The sequence below is a fragment of the Wyeomyia smithii genome, chromosome 2 (genome assembly GCF_029784165.1).
Source record: "Wyeomyia smithii strain HCP4-BCI-WySm-NY-G18 chromosome 2, ASM2978416v1, whole genome shotgun sequence".
In the NCBI taxonomy this organism is placed as follows: Eukaryota; Metazoa; Arthropoda; class Insecta; order Diptera; family Culicidae; genus Wyeomyia; species Wyeomyia smithii.
In genome coordinates, this window is record NC_073695.1 from 109,331,348 (window position 1) to 109,358,825 (window position 27,478).

At 38.3% G+C, this 27,478-nt stretch overlaps 2 protein-coding genes across 2 annotated transcripts in view; both read right to left on the reverse strand.

Annotated features, from left to right (window-relative positions):
* LOC129725075 (tyrosine-protein kinase Drl) overlaps positions 1-27,478 on the reverse strand; it is a 516,531-nt gene that overhangs the window by 407,829 nt on the left and 81,224 nt on the right. Inside the window, exon 2 of the mRNA XM_055680488.1 lies at positions 18,341-18,386. The gene's annotated coding sequence lies outside the window, so the exon portion shown is untranslated. The remainder of the gene's footprint in view (positions 1-18,340; positions 18,387-27,478) is intronic.
* On the reverse strand, positions 10,327-16,383 carry LOC129719810 (uncharacterized). The gene has a single exon (XM_055671216.1). The coding sequence runs from the start codon at positions 16,381-16,383 to the stop codon at positions 10,327-10,329; it is 6,057 nt and encodes a 2,018-aa protein (XP_055527191.1).

A 27,478-nucleotide genomic window follows, 5' to 3' on the forward strand; every position in this document is an offset into this window, starting at 1 on the left:
AGTTTGCTTGTGTGTGTGTGTCGAAACGTGATGAATTCGATGAGAAGTGTTGCTGTGTTTTCAATAATTTGCTCGGCGGCGGCATGTGTGCGCAGTAGGGTTGCTCATTATTTTCAAGATTCATGAACCTGAACTAAAATTTAATTTATGATTTCGTAGCTTTTGAACGAATAGTGTACTCTTTTGTAACATGAGTCCACACTGACCACAGCAACTAATTGTTACCAGTTTAACATTTTGTCAAAAAGCTTTGCTCAGCTCGGTCAAAAAATATTTGTACATATACATTTTTTTGAATAATTAAGTTGGAAACATACAACACGCAGTCCATGATTCTATTCGTTGTGCGTGGATCTTCTTCGTTTATCACTGTTTTCGGACCGTCCATCTGCAGAGAAAAAGTGTAGTTATGAATATTGTTATGCAGTTTGAAATGAAAGCTGCAATCATAAATGTGTGAAGATTAGTGTACATTGTGCCAGACATGATCCAGTAAAATTATATGATGATTTCTGGAAGCAGCCATTTCATCCGGTGGCGGAGCGCTTCCTCGAAAGTGCTCACAATCACCAAGGAAACGGTGTGATTGTTTATGTGCGAGTGGTGAAAAAAAAGTAACGGAATGCTTTGTGCGCTGAATGCTGACTCGATGTATAAGATAAGTGCATTGTGTTTATATTTACAAAAAAAACATTTCTCGCGTAATTTTTCAAAGCGACCTATCTAGCATTGAGGGGCTCTCTTTGTTTACTTTCTCTTTGATCAATAATAATGTTATTTTTTCCATTTTTCATAACACTCAATGCATAGTAAGCAAGACAGTATTACTATCTCTCGATTAAGGGGAAGAAAGATTAGAAAATATATATGATGACGACGTAATTAACGAAACAAAGTGAGAGACGAGAGAATCTGTCATTGTTACTTAGGTCCCTCTGAAAAATTACGCGAGATTTATTTTATAATTTCGCTCAGTGGTTGAGTGATTCTTTTTCGAAACTTGAGTAGATTTTTATATCTTCTATATTCCGATTTTTATATCTTCTAGAAATAGCAAATATAAGCTAGTTTTATAAAATCTTTTCTTATACTTTCAAGATTTAAATACTTAAACTTTCACATAATTTTGTTGGTATTTCGTCAAGCTTCATTTCAAGATTTTTCTACCTTTTGAACAATTATTGATTTTTGAGTGACTATTTCAAAGTTTTGTAAATAGGGATTACATGAATGCACGACTGTGTGTTCAAAGTTTTGTAAATAGGGATTACAAGTGTGTATGTGTATGTAAATAGGGATTACAAGTGTGTATGTTTCACTTTTTCGATTTTTATTGCTTTTGGTTTATATACTGTGTTTCAATTTTGACTAGTTCGGCATTTTGTTAATAAATTCAATATACTGGCCAATTTGGATATCCGCGTTTTTGAATAATTAAGGCTTTGTATGCATGAAACTTTGCCAATTTTTCTATTTAATAGGTAACATTCGCATCGAAATGTCGTGTCCCCGAGCGTCTGCGTCGGTAGAAGGGAAATTTGCGGTCGTGCGTAATGTTCGGTTTACGTTTTCGAAATGAAGTGATTTCGCGGGGTATACCCAGAATACGTGTTCATGTCTCACAGTGACCATTTAGCCGAAAATTTCCTTCGGTCGATAAATACCGTAACTAACGAAAACGCGATGTATAGCTTCCAAAGAATCACGTCAGCCGACGTGTACTCGGGATTGACAAATAGCTGGTGGCGCGACACTTGTTCTAAAGAACCCGACGCTCGAAATCAGCGCATCGTTTACCAAAACGAACCCTGCTGTATACCTTGCCTTTCTCCAACATCCCAGTGATTCCTCGTGGAAGTGCAGAGGTGTTCTCGGCTTCCATAAAGCGAGTATCACGTCAACATTTTCCTATACAAACTCCTTCTTTGACCTGCATTCGGATGCGGCCGGCGCTGGTATTGCCTAATAAACAGATTAAGGTCACCAGTTTTTACACATTGAGGATGCATGTTGGTCCCAAGCATCATCTATGGGTTCTCTGTGTAATTACTGCTGATCTGGCAATAACGGAGTAGCAACCGCGGGCGGTCAATCATGCTCATGCTCATGCTCATGGAAACATACAACACGCAGTCCATGATAACCGCATTTCAATTGTGATCAGCTTGGCATTTTGCAAATAAACTTAGAACTCTACTTTGTTCGTACCCATATTTGCCTTTCTCTAAACTTGTAGTAACTAGTAGTAAGGGAACATTCATAAATGACGGAGCATTTAAGGGGGAGGAGGTGGTTTGCAGTTTTGTGACGAAATGTGACGATGGGGAGGGTAGGGGATCAAGCCAAGCTACGTAGCAAATATAAAACTAAGAGAAAAAAGTTTTTTTTCTCTAATTGTTCTATTTTCTCACTGTTTTGTCTGCTTAGGGTTATTTTTATTATTTTCTTGTGTTTTCTTGTTCATTCATGTGTCAGGCAAAAAAATATCATGAGAGGGAGGGGTAGGGGGGGGGTTGCTATAAAGCTACCTAATTATCTAGAGGGGGTCTTGACTTTGTGACGAAATGCTACGGTGGGGGAGGGGGAGTCAAAAAAAAACTAAAATAAAAGCTACGTCATTTATGGATGTTCCCTAACGAACATTGATCTTACATTTGCTTCCTTTAATTGAACGGCAGGTGTCGGTATTGATTAGCATGCAGGCGTGAATAAATTATTAACCGATGTACAATTTCGACTGATTCTGGTCAGTAGCTCAAGCTCAGTAGATCAAGCTCAAATTTAAGCTATCTGATCCATTCACAGTCTTTACGGGTATTTCATTCGATTGTACGCTCCAATTTTTTGATTTTACTAGCTTTTGGAAGAATGTTGCAAAACCTGAACAATATTTTTTTAAATCATAACAATAGACCATGCGACTGTCGGCATAACAATAGACCATGCGATTGAATGTTGATAGAGATTGTTTTGGAATTTCGTAAATGAATTTCGAACTCTGTTCTGTTTGATATGCATATTGGCATTTTCCTAAGTTTTTTTGCTTTGAAGGCATGCAACTTTGCCAGTTTTTATACTCAGTAGGTATTATAGTTTTATAGAAATTTTCCGCGGATTACAAAGTCCGCGATTTTTAGGCAAATATCCTTAGCCGGTAACCCTGGTCGGTTTTCTTCCTCGAACCGCACTATTACTCAAGACAAGAATGGTGCATAAGTAACCGCGTTTTACATGAGGCTTTGTGCGCGGTATTTTGACTGCGCTCAGTGTGACTATCCTCATTCATCGGCAGCGTTGCCAACCCTCCAGTTTTTCCTGGAAATCTCCAGTTTTTTTGAAGATCGTCAGCGAAACAGCTGAGGGATGAATATTTCAGTTTTTTGAAAATTGTTTTTTGAACTCATTCCCATTACATGTATGGTCTTTTCAGTATTTCGTGCATTCATGCGCCTCGGTTATAAGATTTTATTCGAAATCTATAAACTATAATCTCCATGTGTAAACAATTTTCTTTCAGCCTTTTTGGTTACATGCAATAATACGGTGCAGCATTTTTGAACCGAAAATCAAATAAATTTATGTAAAAACTTCATATTTATATATCCAGTTTTCTCCAGTTTTTTATTTTGAATTCTTCCAGCTTTTTGTAAAAAAGTTTGGCATCGCTTTACATCGGTTTCGAAGTTCAATGACTACGCAATAATGACCTAACATCGTATAATGCTCGGGTGTGCCTCGTATTGGCTCTTTGGTCAGAGACTTTTTCCCCCTTACTCGCTTTATCGGTTATTTGAGCGCTTATCCATCATGTCACGAAACAACGCGGTTTGATATTTTCCACTGGTACCAGTAGTTTGCTTAGTTTGCGTTTGGCGGGCGGTTGTTGCGTTTTACGAAATCCTTTCGTTTCAAGGTAAATTTAAATAGATCACGGGATGAAACGCGAAGTTTAGCGTGATACTGACTCACTGTGCTCCCACAGACCGTTATTATAAAAAAATGCACCAAAGAATTTGAGTACACCATTCGATTCGTTATGACGTCCAGAATCTCTGGTCAAAATTTCAAAATCATCCTACGGTACATTTTTTAGTAATGCCCTTGTGAAGGTCGTAAAGTACAAAAAAGGGATATAAAAACGACGAAATACTCAATGTAAGGCACGTTTTTCAGCCACAATTTTATGAAACAATTTTCACAATAGTTTCTACACATTCTAAGTATATATTTCAAGACATTTACAATGGGTGCAAAGATTTTTTTTGAAATTCCAATTCCATTTTTTGAAAGTGCACAGTGGTCTAAATTCGAAAAATTGTGATCGTTCTGGATTTGACTATGAAAAATTGATTTTATGTACTCAATGTCATCAGCAAAATTGTTTCATAGAACTAGGCCTTACTTTTGGCGTTTTTGGTCTTTCGATCAATCCACCTAACAGTTAGATAAAAATAATATTTTTCTAATTTTCAATATACCAGATTGCTTCCTTCAGCAAAGTTGTGCAAAATTTTAAAAGAAAAACAATCGCTGAACACTGCGATGTCCTATCTGTACGTTAAATATGACAAAATAGAGTTTTTTGTGGAACACCCCTCCTTAAAATAAGTTTTTTGTCTATAATTTCGTCTGTAATGGTCAAAACAATGCAAAATGTGCTAAGAATTTATGCATTCAACTAAGCTTTTCTCAAGACTTTGTAAAATTTATTTATTTTTTTCAATAGTTTTATCACATACACCTAGATATAACATACATTTTTTACGAACTTCAATTAGTCAAACTAACAGGTAGAGTTTTTCGACTAGTGTTTTTTATTCGGTAATCGATTTACAATCTGGACATCACAAATTCTAATTTGATCGTGGATTGTGCAGTGTGCACATCGTAATCTAAGTGATTACTTGTTGGTTTCAAGTGTTTTCGGAATAGAAAATCCACGCAACCGTTTTCAGTAGCATTCTTCGTCAAGTTTTTCGACAACCTACCACAGGCCTCTACTGTTCGTGTGTAGCAGAACACCAAGCAAAGCGCAATGAAAAAAAAAAAACATACGGGGAATGCAAGCACGAAATAAATGATCTCGAGCCCTTGTGTTGTGGCTTTTGTGAAGCCTTTCTCCATATCAGTCAGAACTGCTGTGGTATTAATTCCCGCGGTATAAAAGAAGCCTTTACTCAAGAAAAACTGCTTCTTTTGCGTACGTCGTGCAGAGAATAGATTAACGGCCACAGTATTCGATCGTACATTGCTGAAACTCAGGCGGCCTCGCTTATGCCATCCGTGACATCTAGTTTGGTTGACCTATCAGCGCAAGTACATCAGCTATCTAACGTTGTGGAAGCACTAAGTAATAAAATCGATAATATACATGTACACCATCCCAGCCCGTATGGCCAACATCTAATACTCCGGTATGGCCATAACGAAACATGAAACGCAGGCGGATTGATGATAAACCAGATTCACTAGCAACGTCTGAATGCGGCACAAACAATGTCGATTTGAGTGATCTATCTGTTCCTACAGTCGTTCAAAATGTTAGAAAATTCTGGCTCTATCTGTCTGGTTTAAACCCTCTTATCATGGACGCTGATGTTCAAAAAATTGTTTCTCGCTGTTTGAGCATACCAGAATCAATGGATGTGGTGCGTTTAGTACCGAAAGAAAAAGCTATTACCGGTTTGTCATTTGTATTGTGCAAGATAGGATTGAGCCCGGAAATGGAAAACAAATCGTTGGATGCATCAACTTGGCCGAATGGACTGCTTTTTCGGCAATTTGTTGAACAACCAAAAACTGGAATCGACCAGCTGCTTATCACAGCCCTCTAATGCAAACACAACAATAAATTCTTCGTTCGTTACTGACTTGGATCCGGGACACCTTAAATCAAGCATTATGGAATGGAAGCCCCTGGCCCCTCCGACCCAGTCGCGCTCGCTGATTACTCCTCACGTTCCAGGATTTCAACTCAGCCAGAGCACTCAGATGTGGACATTAGATTCTACTACCAAAACGTCCGAGGTCTGAGAACGAAAACTACCGATCTGATGGGAGGTTGATACTGTCTTCTCTCGAACCTCTTCCTCTCATGTACTTAGTCTTCGATGTATATGGCCAGTCCAATTTGTTCGGCTTCAACCTTCAGTCTGATGTATCGTCATCTCCTCAAGAGTTCGTGCTACAATATCAATGTCATCGGCAAAGCCAAAGAGCTGATAAATATCGTGCCATTCGTGACGATAACAGCCCTACGTATCACACCCTTCAAAGCTATGTCGAATAGCCGATAAATCGCCTTGCCATAACACACTTCGAAATTCTAAGGGGCTCGAGAGTGTCCCCGGAACTCGAATTACGCACATCACCCGATTTATCATCGACTTGACCAACCGTGCCAATTAATCCGGGAAACCGTAATAGTGAATAATCTGCCATAGCTGATATCGATGGATTGTGTCATAAGCTGATTCAAAATCGATAAACAAATGATGTGTGAGCACATTATATCCACGGCATTTCTGTGGGACTTGCCGCACCGCGAATACTTGGTCCGTCATAAATCCCGCTTGGTTTTGCCCCACGAAGTTTCTCGAAAACGATGATAGTCCACGGCACAGAATTTGAGAGAGTACTTTGTAGGCGGCGTTCAGCAGCATGATTGCACGGTAGTTGCAGTAATCCAACTTATCGCCCTTTTGGTAGATGGGTCACACTGTACCCTTCATTCACTCCTCCCACCTACTACCTTACTTACCTTACCAGTCAGCTCCAGGCCGAAGTGTCCCTTGCTGTTCGAAGAAGTCGTCTCCATTCAACTCGGTCCATGGCTGCAGCTCGCCAGCCATGTCGTCTGCGGAGGCCCCGCAGGTCGTCTTCCACTTGATCGAGCCACCTTGCTCGCTGCGCGCCCCGTCGCCTTGTTCCAGTCGGACGCTGTTTTCAGACGCACCATCTTGGTGAACAGACGCTGAGGCTGGCGAAGCATTTCCTTTACTACCGAGATATGGTTAACGCGCCAATGATCACATCGGACCTTCTCACTCAGCTATTTTCGGATGACAGCATTGCCCAGGCAACCCTTTTATCAACCTTTTTGAATATTGCGTATATAACCCCTGCTTTTTGATGTCCGGAGGTCGTTCTATAATCAATATTCTAATTACAATATGTGCAAACAAATTACCAATTTGAGCCTATCTGATGAGTTCCGCTTTGATACTTTTCTTCTCTGCCCTGCCTTGTAATAAATAAGCCGTTTGAAGGCATCATTAATTTCGTTTATCGATTGTGCTGCAACAATCGTTTCTTCTGTCGTCTTGGTTCTCTGCGTCTGCTATATTTAAGTGTTCATCACAGTGTACTTCAACTTCTAGATCACATAACATTCATCCGCGGTTTGCTGTAAGTCAGTAATACGGATTACCGTATTTTTGGAGGCGATGAAGTCGATCAACCTGAAACCGTTCCCGGTCGTGAGTTGGTGTATGCTGAACTTTCCGATAATCGGTCTACAGGGTGCGCCATACTTATTGCAACAAAAAAGCAAAGTCGTTTTGCGGGTCGACATCTTTTGGCCTCAGAAAACGATTAATCCCCAGCTCACACAGAGAAGAGCGTTCATGAAGCTATGATAGATGAAGGTATCTATGGTGTAGTCGATGGATTTGTTAACCTTGGTAGTCTAACGACGTGTGACAACGATGTTGGCCGCGAGGTGAACTCGATCAAACGATTATAACAAACGGATAACACAAATATATCTAAACTCGAAAGAAATAACAAAGCCTCTAATATTTTTGACATGTCAGGATGATAAAAAGTACAGAATTATATTCTGTTATACTGTATATCTGTTATCATACACTTGAATCTTCAAAAGTGTTTTTTTAAGCATATTTTTAACAAAATATGTTATTCAATTAGCAAAATATTGTACATTCTAACAAATTTTGATCTTTTTCTGCCAAAAACCTTACAAAACTTGCTATAATATATAATAATCAGTAAGTAATTTTGATAGGAATTTCGATATTTTAACTATTAACGAGACCCAGTTTAGAACACAAGTTGACACAAAAAATTCGTAACAAAATATCAAGATTTGTTATAATCCTGATATTTTTGAATGATCGAGAACGGACTGTGGGAGCACCGTGGTAACTTAAACTGTAGCTTGTTCTTCTCAAATTCAATAATAATGTAACGGTAATACTCCATGCACTCCGTCCCGCGTTTTTCAATAGGGTTCCGTCACAATGGATGACAGGGTTGAATCTAACATAGGAATCTGTTCTATACCGAATTCCACAAAAAAAAACTGGCAGCCTAACTAGAATACGGCTAGCAGCCGGTTTGGGAGTAGGCTAATATCTTGCTCATAGTTGAGGCCAAGTCTTTCGCTTCTTGGTGGAAGAATTTTTTGTAGTTTAAACTACATGAAATAGTTAAAACTTCAAATATAGCGATATATACATTAATCTTCTTGAGAACGACATAACCAAAAGGCAATCAATGTATGCTAATTCAAAAAAAAATACCCCCAATCATTTCGTTGAAAGTTAAAATTTGTACGTTTAATTTAATAGTCTTGAATCACGACAGACTAGTTTCTCGACGATGAAATTAAGTTATTTTAGCTGCTATAGAGCCAGCCAGTGAAACGTAAACACGCAACGTGGAAAGTGTGAGGTATGCCGTAAGCTATACAATGTCATAAAATGTCCAGCCTTTTTTGCCAATTATAGAGTATATCAATATTTTTTTTATAAATGCATAGCCCATAGACGACGATAGGAACTATATGAGCTTTGCTTGTGTAGTTATCAGGCAACACAGTTGCTAGAGCTATTAAACAAATCACCAGCGGGTCTGCATACGCGATTAGCAAAACTCACGATAGCTGGCCGTAAATCATCTTACCCTTCCTGTTGCAAGGCTTCGGTACGAACGAGCGCAACGATGGTCTGTGAATACCAATTTACGGGAATGTATTAATCCATTCTCATAGCGATACTTCCCGAGCCACCATAAACGTACAAATTATTTCCCCAGTTTTACCGGGCGATTGAATGTTCGGCATGATTCAGCCATGATGGCTCATTAATCATAATTGAAATTATTACTGATTAGTTGACCATGATTATATTCCACTTGCAACAAACGATGATAAATTATCCGGTAATCTGATTTCACACGCATTTTCGCAATAGAATTCTATATAAATTTATGCTCTTGCTCATCATGTGTAGCCGAATGATCTAATACCAAATAAGCATAATCGCTTTGATTTGTTGATATTTTGGATTGAATACTGCATGTTAAGTTTACTGTCTATAGGAGAGGGTAAATATTTTTCGAAGATTCGAGAGAACATAAGTCTGACTTTCCCTATATCAAAAGTGCCGAAAGTTGAAGCAAACTTATGCCGCCAAACTTTGTACTTGTGTTGTCTCTCAAATAAATTCTCCGTCGCGTCGTGAATTTTACCCGAAAGCGTCTCGTTTTTTCTTCTTCTGTAAGACGTGCTCGTATGTTTTTGGACTTTCCATCTTCTCTGTAAAAATCCAGTTTACCATTTTTATATTATTTAATACATGCAATTATTAATTTTTTCTAACTGACACAACTCACTAACATAAAATTCGCAATACGATTGCTGTTGACGCTGTAGTCAACGAATGAGAAGAACCACTTCCGAAGTTTTAACAATTTATTATGACTTTGTTAAAATATTCCTGCAAACAAATAAATGACTAAACCTATCCTTTTTTCCATTCACCCCTTTCTTTACTTACGTTTAATTTATCTCCTCGTTCCTTAGATTTTTATATGATCCGGTTAACCTTACTTCCGAATTTCGCAGTTAACCCTATTTTGTCTTGAATTTGCTCTATCTTTTCTTCAATAATTCACCTGTATTTAATACTTTATATTAATACTTTTCAACCTGTTTTATTTTATCGCTTACGGTATTTTTCCAGGTAACCGTGGTACACGTGTCTCGGGTGTACGCTGGCACTAATTCACGTATGCTATTGATCAGATCGGTTAACCTAGTTTGAGGTTACTTTGGAGTGTAACTGCAGAAATGATTATTTATATGTACATTAAACTCAGTACATTTGATGTATCTCTATTGCCTAACTCACCGTTGTAACCGATATATATATATATTTATGAATTAATCGCAGATATTTTAATATAATATTATTTAAGTAAAAAGAACAATTTTTCTATCAATCACGACGTCGACTCTGATCAAAACTTTTATCAGTCATAAGCTGTCACCAACTGCATCCGCTACTGCTGTTATTGTTAGCATTAAGTCGTCGCTGTGAGATGCGCCGACCGAGGGGTCGTAACAGTCCCCCCCGGTACGCCAGTTTCTTGTCTTACCAACGTATCGCGTCGAACATCCAGGACTGCTAGCTTAGTAGCCGGGCGCTCGTAATGCCCATATTGTGTTTGAACAGTAGCTGCTCTTACCTGACCATCCTTTCCTTTCCTGACTCCAATAACTCGACCCTTAGGCCAACAATTGCGTGGAAGCTTCGGATCAACCACAACAACGATGTCATCTTCTTTTATTGGTTCAACTGCGGCATGCCATTTCGTACGTTTAACCAGGTCCGGTAAGTAATCGCGCATCCATCGACGCCAAAATATGTTTGCTTCAACTTGAGAGGTACGCCAGGAGCGCCGCAGCAGGATGCCGCTATCATCAATGTTGGAAGCTGGTTTGAGCCCGCTTGACGATCCCAGCAGAAAATGGTTCGGCGTTAGAACGGGTGCGTCGGGGTCATCTGCTGGTACGTGCGTTAGGGGACGCGAGTTGATGAGATTTTCTATTTCTGTTAGAAGGTTCTGAAGAATTTCGTCGGTGAGGGTACGTTGCGGTTTGATTTTAAGCAAGTTTGCCTTAACTGTTTGAACTAACCGCTCCCAGGAGCCTCCCATGTGGGGGGATAATGGGGGCAAGAACTGCCATTCTGTTTTGGGACTGACTATTTCTTGGATCAGCTTGTCTTGATCCATGGCGTCTAATGCCGCTTTGAGCTCCTTGTTGGTTGCGGTAAAGTTAGTGCCACGGTCGCTAATGATTTTCAATGGCACGCCTCTCCTCGCCATGAAATTCCTGACGGCCATCACACACGAGCTGGCGTTTAACGTGTGGGCTACCTCTAGGTGAATTGCCCGAGTAGTTAAGCACGTCAATAGCACTCCCCATCGTTTCTCCGTTCGACGACCTACCGTTACCGTCAATGGTCCGAAATAATCCACGCCGGTAAAGGAAAAGGGTCTCGTGAACGCCGCGAGTCTATCCTTTGGCAGCTCGCCCATTAAAGGAGGATTAGGTGTTGCTCTTAAATTTTTACAGGTCTGACAGTCTGATCTCACCTTCCTAAATAGCACACGTAACTTAGGGATCCAGAAAGTTTGCCGCAGTTCATTGACCACTGTCTCGTGATTACAATGATGATAACGCTCGTGGTAGTCTTTCACAATAAGGTTACTGATATAGTTATTTTTCGGGAGTATGACTGGATTTCGTGCATCCATAGTTGCGTATTCACATGCACCAATCCTGCCTTGCATTCTTATCATATTGTGATCATCGAGAAACGGATTTAGCTTATACAGTGCGCTTGATTTCGAAAGAGTAGGAGGTACGGTAGAAAAACTGGCGAATTCCTCTGAAAATGATTCGCTTTGAGCAAACCTAATAAGAAGATTCGAAGCTTCGTTTAGCTCTTGACTGGTAAGGGGGCCGTGCTTGTGTTTCATCCTGCTCTTGGCGCATCGAAAGTTCGCAACGGACCTAAGTACCGTAGCAACCACACGAACTAATTGCCTCCATTTAGAAAATTTTGTAACGTTCACCGGCGGTATAGGAACAAAATGATGGTAGTATATGGTTGAACGCAGCTCTTCTTGAGTATGGCCTGAAGTGAACGGCTCTTCAGGCCATTTTTTTTTAGATTGCCTTAACCACGAAGGTCCTCTTACCCACCGACTGTTGCTTCCTAGTTCTGGCCGGCGTGACCACTTTGTCGCCTCATCAGCTACGTTTTCTTTCGTGCTGACGTACTTCCAATCAGCTATGTTACTTGTCTCGAGAATCTCGCTGACACGAAAGGCGACATGTTGAGAATACCGACGATGATCAGATCGAATCCAGCATAACACATTGCGTGAATCAGTCCAGAAATATCGCTCATCCACTTCGAACGATAAGCTGTTTGTAATTGTATTCGCCAATCTTGTTCCAATAACTGCCGCCTCGAGTTCAAGTCTTGGAATGGAGACGAACTTCAGCGGAGCCACTTTCGACTTTGCAGCTACTATTGCACACTCTATGTTGTTTTCTTGCTGGAACTTTAAATAAACCACAGCAGCATAACCGACCTCGCTCGCGTCGACAAACGTGTGTAGTTGAGTGACGGTACCTGGCATGATCGTTATAGCGGAGCGGTAACATCTTGGTATACGGACCTTGTGTACTGTTGGAAGTACTTCTAACCAATGCTCCCATTTTTCGAACAAATGACCCGGAATTTCATCGTCCCACTCGATCCCAGCACGCCAGATCTCTTGCAGTAGGACTCTCAAATATATCAGCAGATTTGAAACTAGTCCGAGTGGGTCGAACATTGCCATTAATGTACTAAGAACTTCCCTTTTGGTTGGACGTCGCTTTCCGGATAGAAGTTCTGTGTCGTGTTTTGGCGATAGCTTATATGTGAGAGTGTCCGTAGCAGTACACCACCACATCCCTAAAACCTTTTCGGTTGCTAGTTCTGATCCTAGATTTAAGTTTTTTTCGCATGCTCCCTCGTTCTGAAGTGCTGAAAGAACCGCTGCGGAGTTTGAAATCCAGTTCCTCATCTCAAACCCAGCTTGGGCGTGGACGTGCCGAACTTGTCGGGCGAGGAGAATAGCTTCTTCTTCTGTTTCAGTACTTACCAGCATGTCATCGACATAATGGTTTTTGATGATCGCATTGACTGCTGCTGGGTACTGCCCTCTATGGTTTTCTGCGTTTAAGTTTTTTACGTACTGGGCACAACTAGGTGAGCAGCTGGCTCCGAACGTCATAACCCGCATGACGTATGTGCTGGGTTTCTCGTCTGATGAATTTTCTTTCCATAAAAATCTTTGGCAATCCTGATCATCCTTTGACATAAGCACTTGGTGGAACATTTCCTTAATGTCGCCGCAAATGGCCACCTTATTCTCGCGAAACCGCAGCAGTACCGAAATGAGGGAAGTCAACTGATCTGGCCCTTTCAAGAGTAGTGAGTTTAATGATATCCCCTTAGTTTTTGCAGCTGCGTCCCACACGATCCGTACTTTCGACGGTTTATTTGGGTTAAACACGGGAAATATAGGGAGATACCAGATTCGTTTTGGTGGTTTTTCCATCTCAATGTCCGAAAGTTTGCGGATGTACCCTTTTTTCAAATATTCATCGAGCTTTAGTCGCATTACTGTAGATAAGTCTGCATCTTTTTTTAAACGAGATTCCAGGCAACGCCAGCGCTGTAGGGCAACGGGTTTACTATTCGGGAGCCTAAATTGGTCATATTTCCAGAGCAAGCGTGCCTCATAGTGCCCGTTCTTTGTTCGTACGAATGATTGCAAAATTTGAATAGCTCGTTTATCCTCGATAGATGATACAATACTCTCTGGTTTAATAGTTCCTACCTTTTCTAAAGAAAAGTACTCGCGTATGGATTGATGAAGCAAATCGTCGATATGTTCCGTACACGGACACAGGTGGCGGCTATGGTGACCAACGAAGGCAGTGCTCTCATTCCATCCTCCATGAATTACCCATCCCAGTCGTGTTTTTGTCGCAATGGGTTCGTTAAGCTTGCCTTCTCTACCTTTTAGTGGGTAGCAAAGATTTGCATTGTCAATTCCAATGAGAATTTTTGGTTGTATGTCGCAATATGATTCGACCGGAATGCCACTAAGGTGTTTATAATGTTGACTTAGTTGCTGCATATCAACAGACTGACGAAATAGGTCAAGACCTGATACTGTGTGAGCACCACGTAGGTTGTACTTTTTACAATTATCGCCTGTTCCAGAAATGTCTATGTCAAATCTGATCGAGTCATTTTCTTGACGACGTTTATTCCCTGTCCACCTTAAACACAGTGGCTCCGGTTTTCCTTCAATGTTCAGCTCTTTTGCGAGACTAGCGTCAATGAGTGTTAGTGATGAACCATCATCAAGAAAGGCGTACGTCTGGAGGGATTTCTTCGAGCCATATAAGATCACTGGGACTACACGAAATAAGCTCTTATGAATGTTTTTAAGATGCATGTTACATTCATGTTCCGTTGTTTGAGCTGTTACAGAATCTGGGAGATTCGCCCTAGTATACGTCAGACGATCGTTATGTAAAAGTTGATTATGTTTATAAGTGCATCCACCTTTTCCGCAAATTTGCTGAGACTTGCATGTTCCCTTGTGTTTACGAAGGCATTTTCTGCATAGGCCGAAATTCTTCACTATTGCCCATTTTAAGTTGTACTCGAGCTCTCTGAAATGATGACATTTCTCTAAATTGACACAGTTGCGTTTGCAAGCCACACACACAGCAGCTTCAGAGCTAGGCTCAATTCCACTTGCGCCGTTGTCATCCACCTGTTCATCATGTGTATTCAGGTACACTGAGTTCTTTCTCATTATTCGCGATGGTTTCAATTCGCAACTGGGTAACGCTGCTAACGGGCAAACTGTTTCGGCAAGATCATACAGCCACGCTGCGAATGTGGTGAGATTAGCACCCTGAATAGTTCGTCTGAATCTGGCCCAATCCAATTTAAGTGATGTAGGAAGCTTATCGACAAGTTCACGTAGCAAAACGACATTGTATGCATACTCTTCAAGTTGACAAGCTTCAATAGTGGCACAAAGATTCTGTACAGCTATAGAAAATTCAACTATACTATCTAATCTGTCAGCTTTCGGTGACGGAGCTGAGTTTATCTTGGATATTAAATTATGTATAATAATTTCTGGGTTTCCATAAAGTAGTCTCAAAGTAGCAATGATACCGGGTACATTAGATGGGTGCATAAGTCTACACTTCACTGCCTCATATGCCTTGCCTTTCAAGCATTTTTGCAGACGTATCAGATTCTCTTCTGGAGTGTACCCGCACATACTAGTTGTAGTTGTGTATGTAGAAAAAAAGAGCGGCCACTCCTCGGGAATTCCGCTAAAGTTCGGGAGCTCTCGTGATACAGCTTGCCGAGCTGCAACTTGGCTACGCGTTAGGTTGTTGCCTTCATCGTCGTCATATAACTCGGTTCGTCTCGGTGTAGAGCGTCGTACAGGATCGAATGCGTCTGTATTTACAAATTGTGTACCTCTCCTTGGTAACTGAGAATTTTCTGTCATACGGAAAGGCACCGTCGTTCTAGCTGGCCACGTCGTGTTTAGCTGCCTTGGGTGTGATGCGGGTGTCGCACGGCAGTTTTCAGAGTCATTTACCTTCGAACGTCGTGTCTCTTCTGACTGAATTCGGGTTTCATTTCCGTGTGTGACACTGCGGAGCCATTCTGAAACTCTGATATTGGTATAATCCTCCTCTACGCTCGTTACTGAATTATCTTCATCGATCAGCTCTCGCAGTAGATCGTAACGTTTGCGTAAGTATTCACGTTTCTTCCGTTCTTCTTCTTCTTCCAGTGCTCTTTCTTGTTCCAACAATTGTAATTCTAGTTTCAACTGCCATTGTTTAGTTGATGCCTTCGAGCTTGCACCCTTTAAACAGTGTTTCGCGTTTTCCACAGGATTCTGCTGTGTATTTACCTGTAGACTTGTTGCCAACTGAGTGGGACGTGCATCCGTAGGATTCATAAAACTGGAAGTTGCTGGTAAGGTTACTGTGGATATCGGCTGCATAAGAGCACTGGGTGGTACCGTTCCTTGACTTGGATTAGTCACGCGTACGAATGGTACAGTGGCATCACGAGTTATCAATGAGTTCACAGTATACGGTGGAAAGATGTCTTTAAACGGTGTATTTGAAATAGAAGTAGATAATATGACATTTCCTAGTGACTGTGAAACGATGCCCTTTGATGTCTGGCTGTGGCTTGCAGCACATACTGGAGTGACCACCGATGGGATAGCAGTAGCTTTAGGTAGGCGATTTTTTCTGGTAGGGCAGTTACCGCAAATAAAATCCTTGTCTATGATATCTTCTCCGACTTCTGCGCAATTGTAATGGTACCAGCTGTCACATTTATCACATTGAACCATTCTTGAGTCATCCGGCCCGTCGCATGATTGACAGTTGTTTTCGGCTTTGTCGCTGTCATGATCGTTGACCCGGATAACGACTTCACTTCGTGGCATATTTGTACGTTCGCAGAATGTTCTACTAAACGAATATTTTAATATGTTGACGCTGTAGTCAACGAATGAGAAGAACCACTTCCGAAGTTTTAACAATTTATTATGACTTTGTTAAAATATTCCTGCAAACAAATAAATGACTAAACCTATCCTTTTTTCCATTCACCCCTTTCTTTACTTACGTTTAATTTATCTCCTCGTTCCTTAGATTTTTATATGATCCGGTTAACCTTACTTCCGAATTTCGCAGTTAACCCTATTTTGTCTTGAATTTGCTCTATCTTTTCTTCAATAATTCACCTGTATTTAATACTTTATATTAATACTTTTCAACCTGTTTTATTTTATCGCTTACGGTATTTTTCCAGGTAACCGTGGTACACGTGTCTCGGGTGTACGCTGGCACTAATTCACGTATGCTATTGATCAGATCGGTTAACCTAGTTTGAGGTTACTTTGGAGTGTAACTGCAGAAATGATTATTTATATGTACATTAAACTCAGTACATTTGATGTATCTCTATTGCCTAACTCACCGTTGTAACCGATATATATATATATTTATGAATTAATCGCAGATATTTTAATATAATATTATTTAAGTAAAAAGAACAATTTTTCTATCAATCACGACGTCGACTCTGATCAAAACTTTTATCAGTCATAAGCTGTCACCAACTGCATCCGCTACTGCTGTTATTGTTAGCATTAAGTCGTCGCTGTGAGATGCGCCGACCGAGGGGTCGTAACAATTGCGTTAGAATCATTCGAGTTTCAGTACCGGTTCCAACTTCTCCTGCTCTTTTTTAAGCTCGACAGAATTTCTAAACAACATTTTTAATTTAACTCAAAGCACTAGTCTAGTATTTTTGCGACGCCGCAGGCAATATCTGCAGTAAACAAAACCCGCTCCGCTGGAAGTGAATGAACCAATTTCTCCAACGAATATCAAAGTCAACATCGAAGGAAATGAGAAATTTAGGTATTTTCCAATTTCTCCAATTTGCCATCCTCCCTTGCTAAATAACAAGATGTTGTTTTCTCACTGCCAACAAAACGCTGCCACTGCCAGGATTTTTATCAAAAATCCTACTTGGACTTTTTTTTTGTATCTCGTCAGCCCGATTCGCTCCCCATTCCTGTCGGATAATCCAGCGTGGAGTTTCTAACATTTTACCCCTCCAGTCTGATTTAGTGAAAGAAATCTTTCAAGACGGTCGTTTACAATCGTGGTTCTGGGAAGAGCAAAAGTAACGGTGGAAGTTTTTTTTTCAGGAAAGGCACTTCCCAAGCTGACTATAAAACCGGCTATGTTTGTTATGCTTCTGTGCCAATAATTACCCTTATAATGCGAGCGTGGAGAAAGATGCTGTACAGTTTAGGGGAGACATGAAATCCTAATCCTAAACATTGGCCATTTTATACTAGTGCTTGAATTTTTGAAAAAAATACGAATATTTTTTTTTTTATTATTTTTAAGAGATTTTATACGAACATATGAATATGCATTAATGCTTTATTACCTTCCAATCATGTTCAGCTTATACCGTGTTTTCATTAAGATGCATTCGAAATAGTTCTTTGTAGCAGACTAGGAATAAAAATATTTCAATACAATCAAACAAAAAAAACACTCAACAATGTGTCTCTCATCTCTCCTATGTCATAAAAAGCCGATTTAAAAACCATTTGACTAGTACCATCGGTAATTGCTAAATGCCCACAAATAATCCGGAAAAGCAATAAATCGGATAGGAAATTTCCCCCTTATTATCACACTGACCGATTTGTGCAAGTCGTAATAGTCGTATTTTGTAAGTCTTGGGAGGGATAGCAAAATAACTTTTGAATAAGTGTTTCTCTGATTGATTGAAAAAAAATCGTTGAATGTTTTATCTGGGTTGAAGAAATCTATTGATATTCAGAACTCTGCAACTCTTTTTGTCAATTTACTTGCCTCGATTCTGCTCGGGATGTAATGTCACCTTTGGTCATGTGGCAACCTAAAAATAATAGGTATTGTTTAATTATTCTTGAAAATAGATACCCTATATCGTTAACGAATTCACAAATTTGGATCGAGTTGGAAGAAAATCATTTTGTTAAACAATTGTATATCACTTGTTTTAAAAGTGTCACATACTCGCCGCAGTTAAGGGGGTTTCTTCCTACAATCCCTCGATAACGCGCCAGCTTCTCTCCCCTAGCATCCCCTTTATTGATACTAAGGGGAATAAATCGCCCGCGCTGTACTGTGTAATAAAATAGCAGTTCGCTCTAGGACACAGGATAAGATTAATCATCTTAAATGATGGAGAATACCATACTAAAATAAAAGCAAAGAATTCAGTCTAGAGTATTTTCTCTCAAAAAAACTGCTTAAAATGGAAAATGCATATAGGGTATTTGTTCCATTATTCATCTCATATAACCGATATTCACGAAGAGGACATGGATTAAACTCCAAATTTTCACGAAATCTATGAACAAATAAACAAAATACACTAACATGCTCTTAAGGAATCGCCCAACATTGGAAATTTAGTAAACTTAGCTTGATTTATCCTAAATTTTGTTGTGCAAACCATTTTTCACAACGCTTCCATATTCATTTCAAAACTTAAATCACTGCTCAATTATGCATCTCACGACGCCCCCATACTCATTAACTGTTAATCATGAATGAATCACACTTTCATAAATGAACGTAGCCGCAAACCGTCGTAGTAGGTTACCTAGATATCTGCTGTAGTTGTTTACGTGCAAAATTGGTAACCTAGCTAACCACTGCAGTGCTGTCGATTTATGTCAATTATGTCGGAATAATTTAACATTTTCAGTATGATTTTTTCGTATTCACAGTAACTGATTTGGCAACTTTTGATTTTCTTCAACGCAGTAGAAACAGATGAAAATACATACAGTTGAAATTTGGGAGTTGTAGAAATTCATGTCATATATTCCTGCTAATTCAAGCTTATTTTTGAAAATTTGAACATTTCAAGGATTAAAGTATTCTGAGTGTAGTGAATGATTTTGTTTGGCGATTAAAATAAAAAGTGGTCCACTAGTGATGAAAAAAGTAGGGTGGTATCAAAGGCATGACCGCATGACGCAAGACTACGGTATTTTTTAAATATTTGTTATCTAACAGTGAATTTTTATTTGCTGAGACATTAGAGCGCTTGAACAATAATTAATAATCAATTTAAATAAAATATATTAATGAAACCCCAGACATCCAGCCATTTTAGTACTTTTGCAGTAGCCATATACTACTAAAAGCCATCAGCATTACGGGTACTATTTTGTCTTTCCTCCTTTCAACTGCTAAAGCCTACCGTCTGTACTTCCGTGAGATGACAAAGTGACGTAAGTGCCTTTTTCTCGAATATGAGTTTTTCATGCCAATTTGTTCATTATTCGAAGATCTATCTTTTGGTATCTTCCTTTTCGTTGTTACTTATTCGTACGTAGCATAAAATCAAAAAAAAAAACAAAGTGACGTTGGCACACATTTCCATACAAAAGTGACGAAGAATTCTTTCGTTTTTGGGCCGTACTGAAAAACTGATCACTTGGATCTACGTCACAATGTCATCTCACGGCAGTGTATGTCACCGGTACGGTTTAGGAATGAAACTGATGGTGTGAAATGTTCGAATGGTACCTTTTATATCAAGGTTTTGTCAGTTTGTTGGAAAGAGGGAGGAGTTAAGAAGAATAGGGAATGGTAAGGAAAGTAAATAAGCATCGGAAACAGAAAGTGACTTCGAGTAAAACAACAACAACAACAAACCGTTTACAAAGTCAGATCGGTTGTATCCGTTAGTGTCGACCAGTGATGGAAACGAAACGAATATGATGCAATCGTCGTTTATTCATCACATGTGCACTTCACGAAGTTTACAGGCCGCGACTTAACTTGAATCCTCTCAACCCATAATGAAATGATGACATGGTGCATAGGTTTCTGGGAGAAAACAAACACATGACTAGACTACATCAGCTCTGAGAAGCGATTCGATCGTTGCGTTTGTCTCTCTATAGGCCGGTAGTTAGGGAAAGAAAGAATAGCAACAGGAAAATATCATGTCGCCTGAACAACAGCAAAGGTGTGGTGCGGTGAGATGGAAAGTGTGGGGGAAGGGAAAACTTCGGCAGCGGTTGAGTTTAAGCGAGAGTAGGAGAGCATACACTGTCATTTTCTTTCTTTTTCCGACGAAAAATCATCTTCATGAGTCAAAAGAATAAGGATATAACAAGATCTGATCGATCTGTGTAACAGAGACGAATAACTTCATATACCGAGTTGTGCACATAGAGAACCACGTGTTGTGGTGTACACTAATGAATAGAAACATATCGTAAAGAGGAAAGCAAAGAGAGTGCACCAGCACCGATACTTTGTTTTTCGCATACTGACGACGATGTCAACGCATCTTAGGCTTGTTTTATATGTATTCATTAATCGCTAGAGGTGATTTTTTTCCTTCGCTGGTGTCGACTGTGCTTGTGAAGAGAGGTGGTGATTGGTTGCTCGGTATGATTTAGACAATCGATGTTATTTATCAATTTTTCGATAGTGTATCTAAAACAATAGCTTGGTTTTGTTACATAAATTTAACCGTAAACGAATTTCTGATCGATTGATGCCAAAGCCTCGAAAACCTGAATAAAAATGACTGAAATATAAGCGCTCAAAACCTGACCACTTTTTCCAGGTTTTCCCTGGTTGAATTACTAGATTTTAAAATTCAGGTACCTAACTTCCAGATAGACGTAGTCCTAAGTCAAAAAACTTTGGGTGGCTGCTGAACGAGTCCCGTTGTAGCCGTATAAAACAAAGCGCGGATTATGTTTTCTGAGGTGGGTGGTTGAAATAAACGGGTTTTCGAGTGAAGATGCTTGACTATAATATCAAATTTAAAGCTTTTAAGTGAGTTTTTGAAGATTATGCTTTATAAGAAATCTAAAGTGAACCAAGAAGAATCCATTTCATGGATTAGCAGATTGGTTTAGTTAGAAAATATGCGTTTTTTCCTGTTTGCGATTGTGTTTTATGTTGTATCAAATGAATATACGGGCTGAGATGAATAATGGAACAGTTCCCCTAGATTGTCCTATTTCTAGAGAAACATTTCAAAAGGTCCTATCTGCTTTGATCGATTTTTTGATCGATCACTTTCATTCAATCGCCACAACTTATTTAACACCTTTTATGACACGTTATTTGTATAGGTTGATAGCGGAGGGATCACTCTAGCCTTTTGAACGTAAACCATGCTTGGGAGAGTTACTAAAGCTGCACCATTACCAAAATGAAGAGACGCTCCGGAAAAACGATGAAAGCAGATAGGACCTTTTGAAATGTTTAGCTAGATTGCTTCCTCCAACAAACATAAATAAACATAAATTGGAAGCCATGACGACAAAAAGGTGTGCACACGGCGGAGCTCAAGACGGCGTGATTGCACCTTCCGTGTAGACGAGTGGAAGGTTTCAGATGCTTGAAGGCACATTGCACAATGGTCCAGAAACCAAATTTAAAGGGAAATTTGGATCTATAGCTCTATAGCAACATTTTAGAGAAAAACTTTTTTCTACAAAGTTGTTACATATGATAAAGCGCTTATTGAAAAATTATCAAAAATTAGGGTGACCAACATTTTCAATACAAAAACGTATCTAACGTTTTTATATTTGTAGATAGTAGAAAAGTATGTTCTACAATATTATAGCTCCATTAATTTTAAGTAACTTTGTAAAAAAAAAGTTTCTCTCAATCTTTGAAAACAACCGATTCATATTGGAAAAACACATTTTACGCTCTAACTTTTTTTTTCAAGATTCATCTCAAAACTGTCTTTTAACGACTTTGAGATTAAATTAATAAAATAAAATAAAAAAATATGCGTTTTTCATTTGTATGTCATTCTTTTTGGGGAAAACATGAAAAATATCTCTTGGTCTCATTTTGAAGGGCATATTTGACGCTATAAATGGAGGAATTTTTGAAAATATGTTTTATTTTTTAAATTTGTGTAAATTCAATTTAAAAACAAGACAAAAATTTCAATAATTTTATATATTATGCATATAAATGCACCCAGATTTTTTTTGGTATTTTTTCTTATAACTAGACGTAATTACCTTTAAATTGACCCAAAAAGATCGAAAATCGATCAACTGTTTCAAAAGTAATGATTTTTTTTTAAATAAAATACATCGATTATAGCCGTTTTTTATGGTCACCCTATTTCGGAGCTAGTTCCCTTAACAACCTAACGAAACAATATGGGTTTGATTATTTTCAACATACATGCATCCCTGCGATTTTGAGCACATTGAAGCACTTTGCGTGACCAACTTCGAAATAGGGTGACCATAAAAAACGACTGTGTTCAATGTATTAAATTTAAAAAAAAATCATAACTTTTGAACCAGTTAATCGATTTTCAATCTTTGTGATTCAAATTAAAGGTAATTATTACTAGTTATGAGAAAAAATACCAAAAAATAAATTTGAGTGTTTTTATATGCATAATGTATAAAATTATTGAAATTTTTGTCTTGTTTTTAAATTGAATTTCCTCAAATTCAAAAAATAACATATTTTTAAAAATTCCTCCATTTATAGAGTCAAGTATGCCCTTCAAAATGAAACCAAGAGATATTTTTTATGTTTGCCCCAAAAAGAATGACATACAAATGAAAAACGCATATTTTTTGATGAAAAATATTAATTACTTTGAGTAAAATTGAGATATTTACGATGTCAGCATTGCAAATTGTTTCTCTTAAAAAGCTCTAAAAGTCGTTAAAGACAGTTTTGAGATGAAACATGAAATAAAAAAGTTAGAGTGCAAAATGTATTTTTTCAATATACATCGGTTGTTTTCAAAGATGGAGAAAAACTTTTTCTACAAAGTTACTTAAAATTAATTGAGCTATATTATTGTGGAACAAATTTTTCTTCTATCTACAAAGATAAAAAAGTTAGATGCTTGATTGCATCGAAACTGCTGGTCACCCTAATTTTTGATAATATTTCAATAAGCGCTTTATCATATGTAACAACTTTGTAGAAGAAAGTTTTTCTCTAAAATGTTGCTATAGAGCTCTAGACCCAAATTTCCTCCAAAATTTGGTTTCTGGACCATTGTGCATTGGAATGAAACACAACAGGTTACAATGGGCTGGCCGCGTATCACGTATGGCAGATGAGCGACCAGCAAAGATAATATTCAGCCGAGACCTGAAAAACCTAAATTAATCCACCTATCGGTCGGACCCAGCCTTTCTCATTCAAACTTATTATTTGTAAAAATAGATTTACATGAACGCTTCAATCCAATAAATGTGTATTCACTTTTTGGGTTCTAAAATAATGATGTTGTAATATAAGTATAAAATATGAAATTTGACGTAATGTAAATGCTCAATAAATAGCGAAAAAAAAGTAATGAGCGATACCGGGAACATTCAAATGGTACGATAGCACATTTAAATTATATTGTGGCCACATATATTGATCAAAGCAGGTTAGTTTTAAATAGCCTTTGAATTTCTTTTTTTTTCCATAACTTTTGAACCACTAATCAAATTGTTATGAAGTTTGTTATTTGTAAGTTTGAGAGATAACTCGTTCGTATGACACTAGTTATGTTCAAATAAGTCTTGTAATCTTTGAAATTATAGAATTTCGTTGTTTTATTAACAATTTAATACATAACGGCTGCTTAGTTCGATTATAATCAAATGAAAAGGAGCACGTATAGGGCAGCCAAACTTTGAAACCACGTGTTAAATCATAATTCATCAGTTAACCCTTAACTAGTCTGTTCATCTGATAATACAATTGATCAAATCGGTTGTGTACCATCTGAGATAATGAAGTTTCGTGATTTTCACAATTCGGTACATTACAGACGAAGTTACAGGTCGATTACAGTAAAATTCAATAGGGTGTTATGAGTCAGCTAGACCTTTCATTTGACACTGATTTCGTGGAAATCGGCTCAGCCATCTCTGAGAAAAGTGAGTGAGTCCAAGTAGTCTTCGGAATATGTTTCTTTTCATAGCTAGATTTCACATTTTTAAACATAACAGGCAAATTAATAGTCCGATTGCAAAAAAAAACAATAGGGTCTTATGGGGTAACTAGACCTTTCATATAACACTGATTTTGTGGAAATCGGTCCAGCCATCTCTGAGAAACATTAGTGAAATTAAACAGTCTTCAGAAAACGTTTCTTTTCATAACTTTTGAACCACATGTTCAATCTATATAAAATTCAAAATTTGATACCAATTTTATTGAAATCGGTTTGTGGTTTCTGAGATATTGATGTTTCGTGATTTTTACATTTTTTAACAAAACCTCTAAAATAAAAATCCAATTACAATGGCAACTAGAACTTTCATTTGCATATGATTTCATTAAAGAAAAGTGAGTGAAAATAAAAATCTGCACACACACACACACATACAGAAAATGCTCAGCTCGTCGAACTGAGTCGAGTGATATATGCCATTCGGCCATTTGGAGTACTTCCATATCTTCGGTTTTGCAAGTGATTGCTATACCTTTCTAGGAGAAAGGCAAGAAGTTAAAAAAATTATTAATTAGGAGTAAAATATTCGTGCTGAAGAAATAGCGAAATAAAAGAAATGACTTTGAATTTCGTACACTTCAATCACGAGCAGTACCGGGAACGTACAAATAGCACAATACCAAATTTAAATTTTGTTGAGGCCATATGTTTTGATCAAAGCAGTTACAGTTTTAAATAGTCTTTGAATTTCAGTTCTTTTCATAACTTTTGAACCACATATCAAATTGCTATGAAATTTCTTACTTGTGAGTTTGAGAGACAACCTGTTCAAATGACACTAGATATGTTCAAATAAGTCGTGTGATCTTTGAGATAATAGACTTTCGTTGTTTTTTAATTTAATACATAACGGTTGGAATAAAAATACGATTACAGTCAAATAAAATGGGAACCTATAGGAAACCCTAACTTTTCATTTGAAACTCAGATTGTTGAATTTAGTCCAGCCATTTTCGGGAAAACGAGTGAATTTGAAAAGTCACCGGAACATGTTTCTTTTCACAATTTTTGAACCACGTGTTTAATCAATATAAAATCATCAATTTACCTTTAACTAGCCCGTTCATTTGATACCAATATTCTTCAAATCGGTTGTGTACTTTCTGAGATAATGAAGTTTCGTGATTTTCACATTCTGGTACTTTACAGACGAAGTTGCAGTCCGATTACATTGAAATTCAATAGGGTGTTATGAAGCAGCTAGACCTTTCATTTGACCTTGATTTCGTGGAAATCGGTTCAGTCATCTTTGAGAAAAGTGAGTGAGTTTGAGTAGTCTTCGGAATATGTTCCTTTGCATAGCTGGATTTCACATTTTTAGACATAACAAGCAAAGTAATAGTCCGATTGCAAAACAAATCAATAGGGTCTTATGGGGCAATTATACCTTTCATTTGACACTGATTTTATGAAAATCGGTTCAGCCATCTCTGAGAAACATGATTGAGATTAAACACTCTCCAGAACACGTTTCTTTAAATAACTTTTAAACCGCATGTTCAATCTTCATGAAACTCAAAAGTTAAGTGTTTTTTAAGTAGCTCGTTCATTTAAATCCAATTTTGTTAAAATCGGTTGAGTAGTTTCTGAGATAATGATGTTTCGTGATTTTCACATTTTTGAACATAACCTCTAAACTAAAAATCCGATTGCAATGACATTCAATAGGGTCTTATGGGGCAACTAGATCTCTCATTTGCAATTAATTTCATGAAGATCGGTCCAGCCATCTCTGAGAAAATCGAGTGAGATTGGGAGAGCGTTACACACACACACATACACACACACATACGCACACACACACACATACAGAAAATGCTCAGGTCATCAAACTAAGTCGATTGATATACGAGATTCGACACTTTGGAGCACTTTTATACCTTTGGTTTTAGTGATTGCTATACCTTTCTAGGAGAAAGGCAAAAAGGCCAAATACTTCAAGGCAGACCTCGCACGCATATGTGCTGTCTACGAGAATGCCTGAGCAGAGGGTGTAAAAGAAGAAGAGCAGCCCAAGCACGAGTTTCATTGAGGCGTATTCACAGTTCTGTGTACCTAACTAAATCGTACACTCTCTTAAAGTCGAGCAGCGATGGAAAAAAAAACGAAATCGCAAATATCGATGTTGGTGCACTCTCTTTGCTCTCCTTCTCACGATATATTTTTTGTTATTAGTGGACACCACAACGTGTTGGTCTCAATGTGCACAACTCGGTATATTCATTCGTCCGATGTACACAAAGCGAATAGTTCTCGTATAATGATCATGATATTATAGTCAAAAAAGAAGGTAAATGCTCTCCTACTCTTGTATAAACTCAACCGCAGCCTATGCCTATGCCTACGCACCAAATCAACATTTCATTATGAGTTGAGAAGATTCAGGTTTAGTCGCAATCTGTTACACATCATGAGTTGTGCCGATCGAGATAAAATGACGATTCGAGTCATAATCGTCTTATTTCCGTCACTAAAGTCGAGAAACAACTCTCAAGTCTAAATGTTGACCCTTCTTAACTTAATTGAAACCAGACCAGACACAGGGGAAACATTTGGTCCAAAAAGGTGGGTTAGCTACCGCTCGCAAAAATCACAGTGTTACTTGCCTGTTAAGGTTTCCAAGAAAACGTTTCTGTTCCGAAGGAACCAAGATACACGAGAGAATTTTATATGCAAATTGAGGAATGCAATGCTTCAATTTTCAGGGTACTAGGTGCAAAAGGTCTTTTAAATTTGATATAAATGCACATAGTTGGTAGAAATAGAAAATATATATATATATAAAACTATTTTTCAGCGAGAATTGCGCCTACGGTGCATCTCGACCCATCCGAATACCGAAGAAGTTAGTAAATGAAATGAATAATTTCCACTATCCTTTTGATAATCGAGCACGATCTTATAGCACTCGTATACCCCTCGTGCCACGTCATTTGTAATGGATATTCCAGTCAAGATGCTGGAACATCTTCGGGACC

What these genes read in the sequence shown, in the direction of transcription:
- LOC129719810 (XM_055671216.1), bottom strand. Translation starts at nt 16,383, where the DNA reads ATGCCACGAAGTGAAGTCGTTATCCGGGTCAACGATCATGACAGCGAC.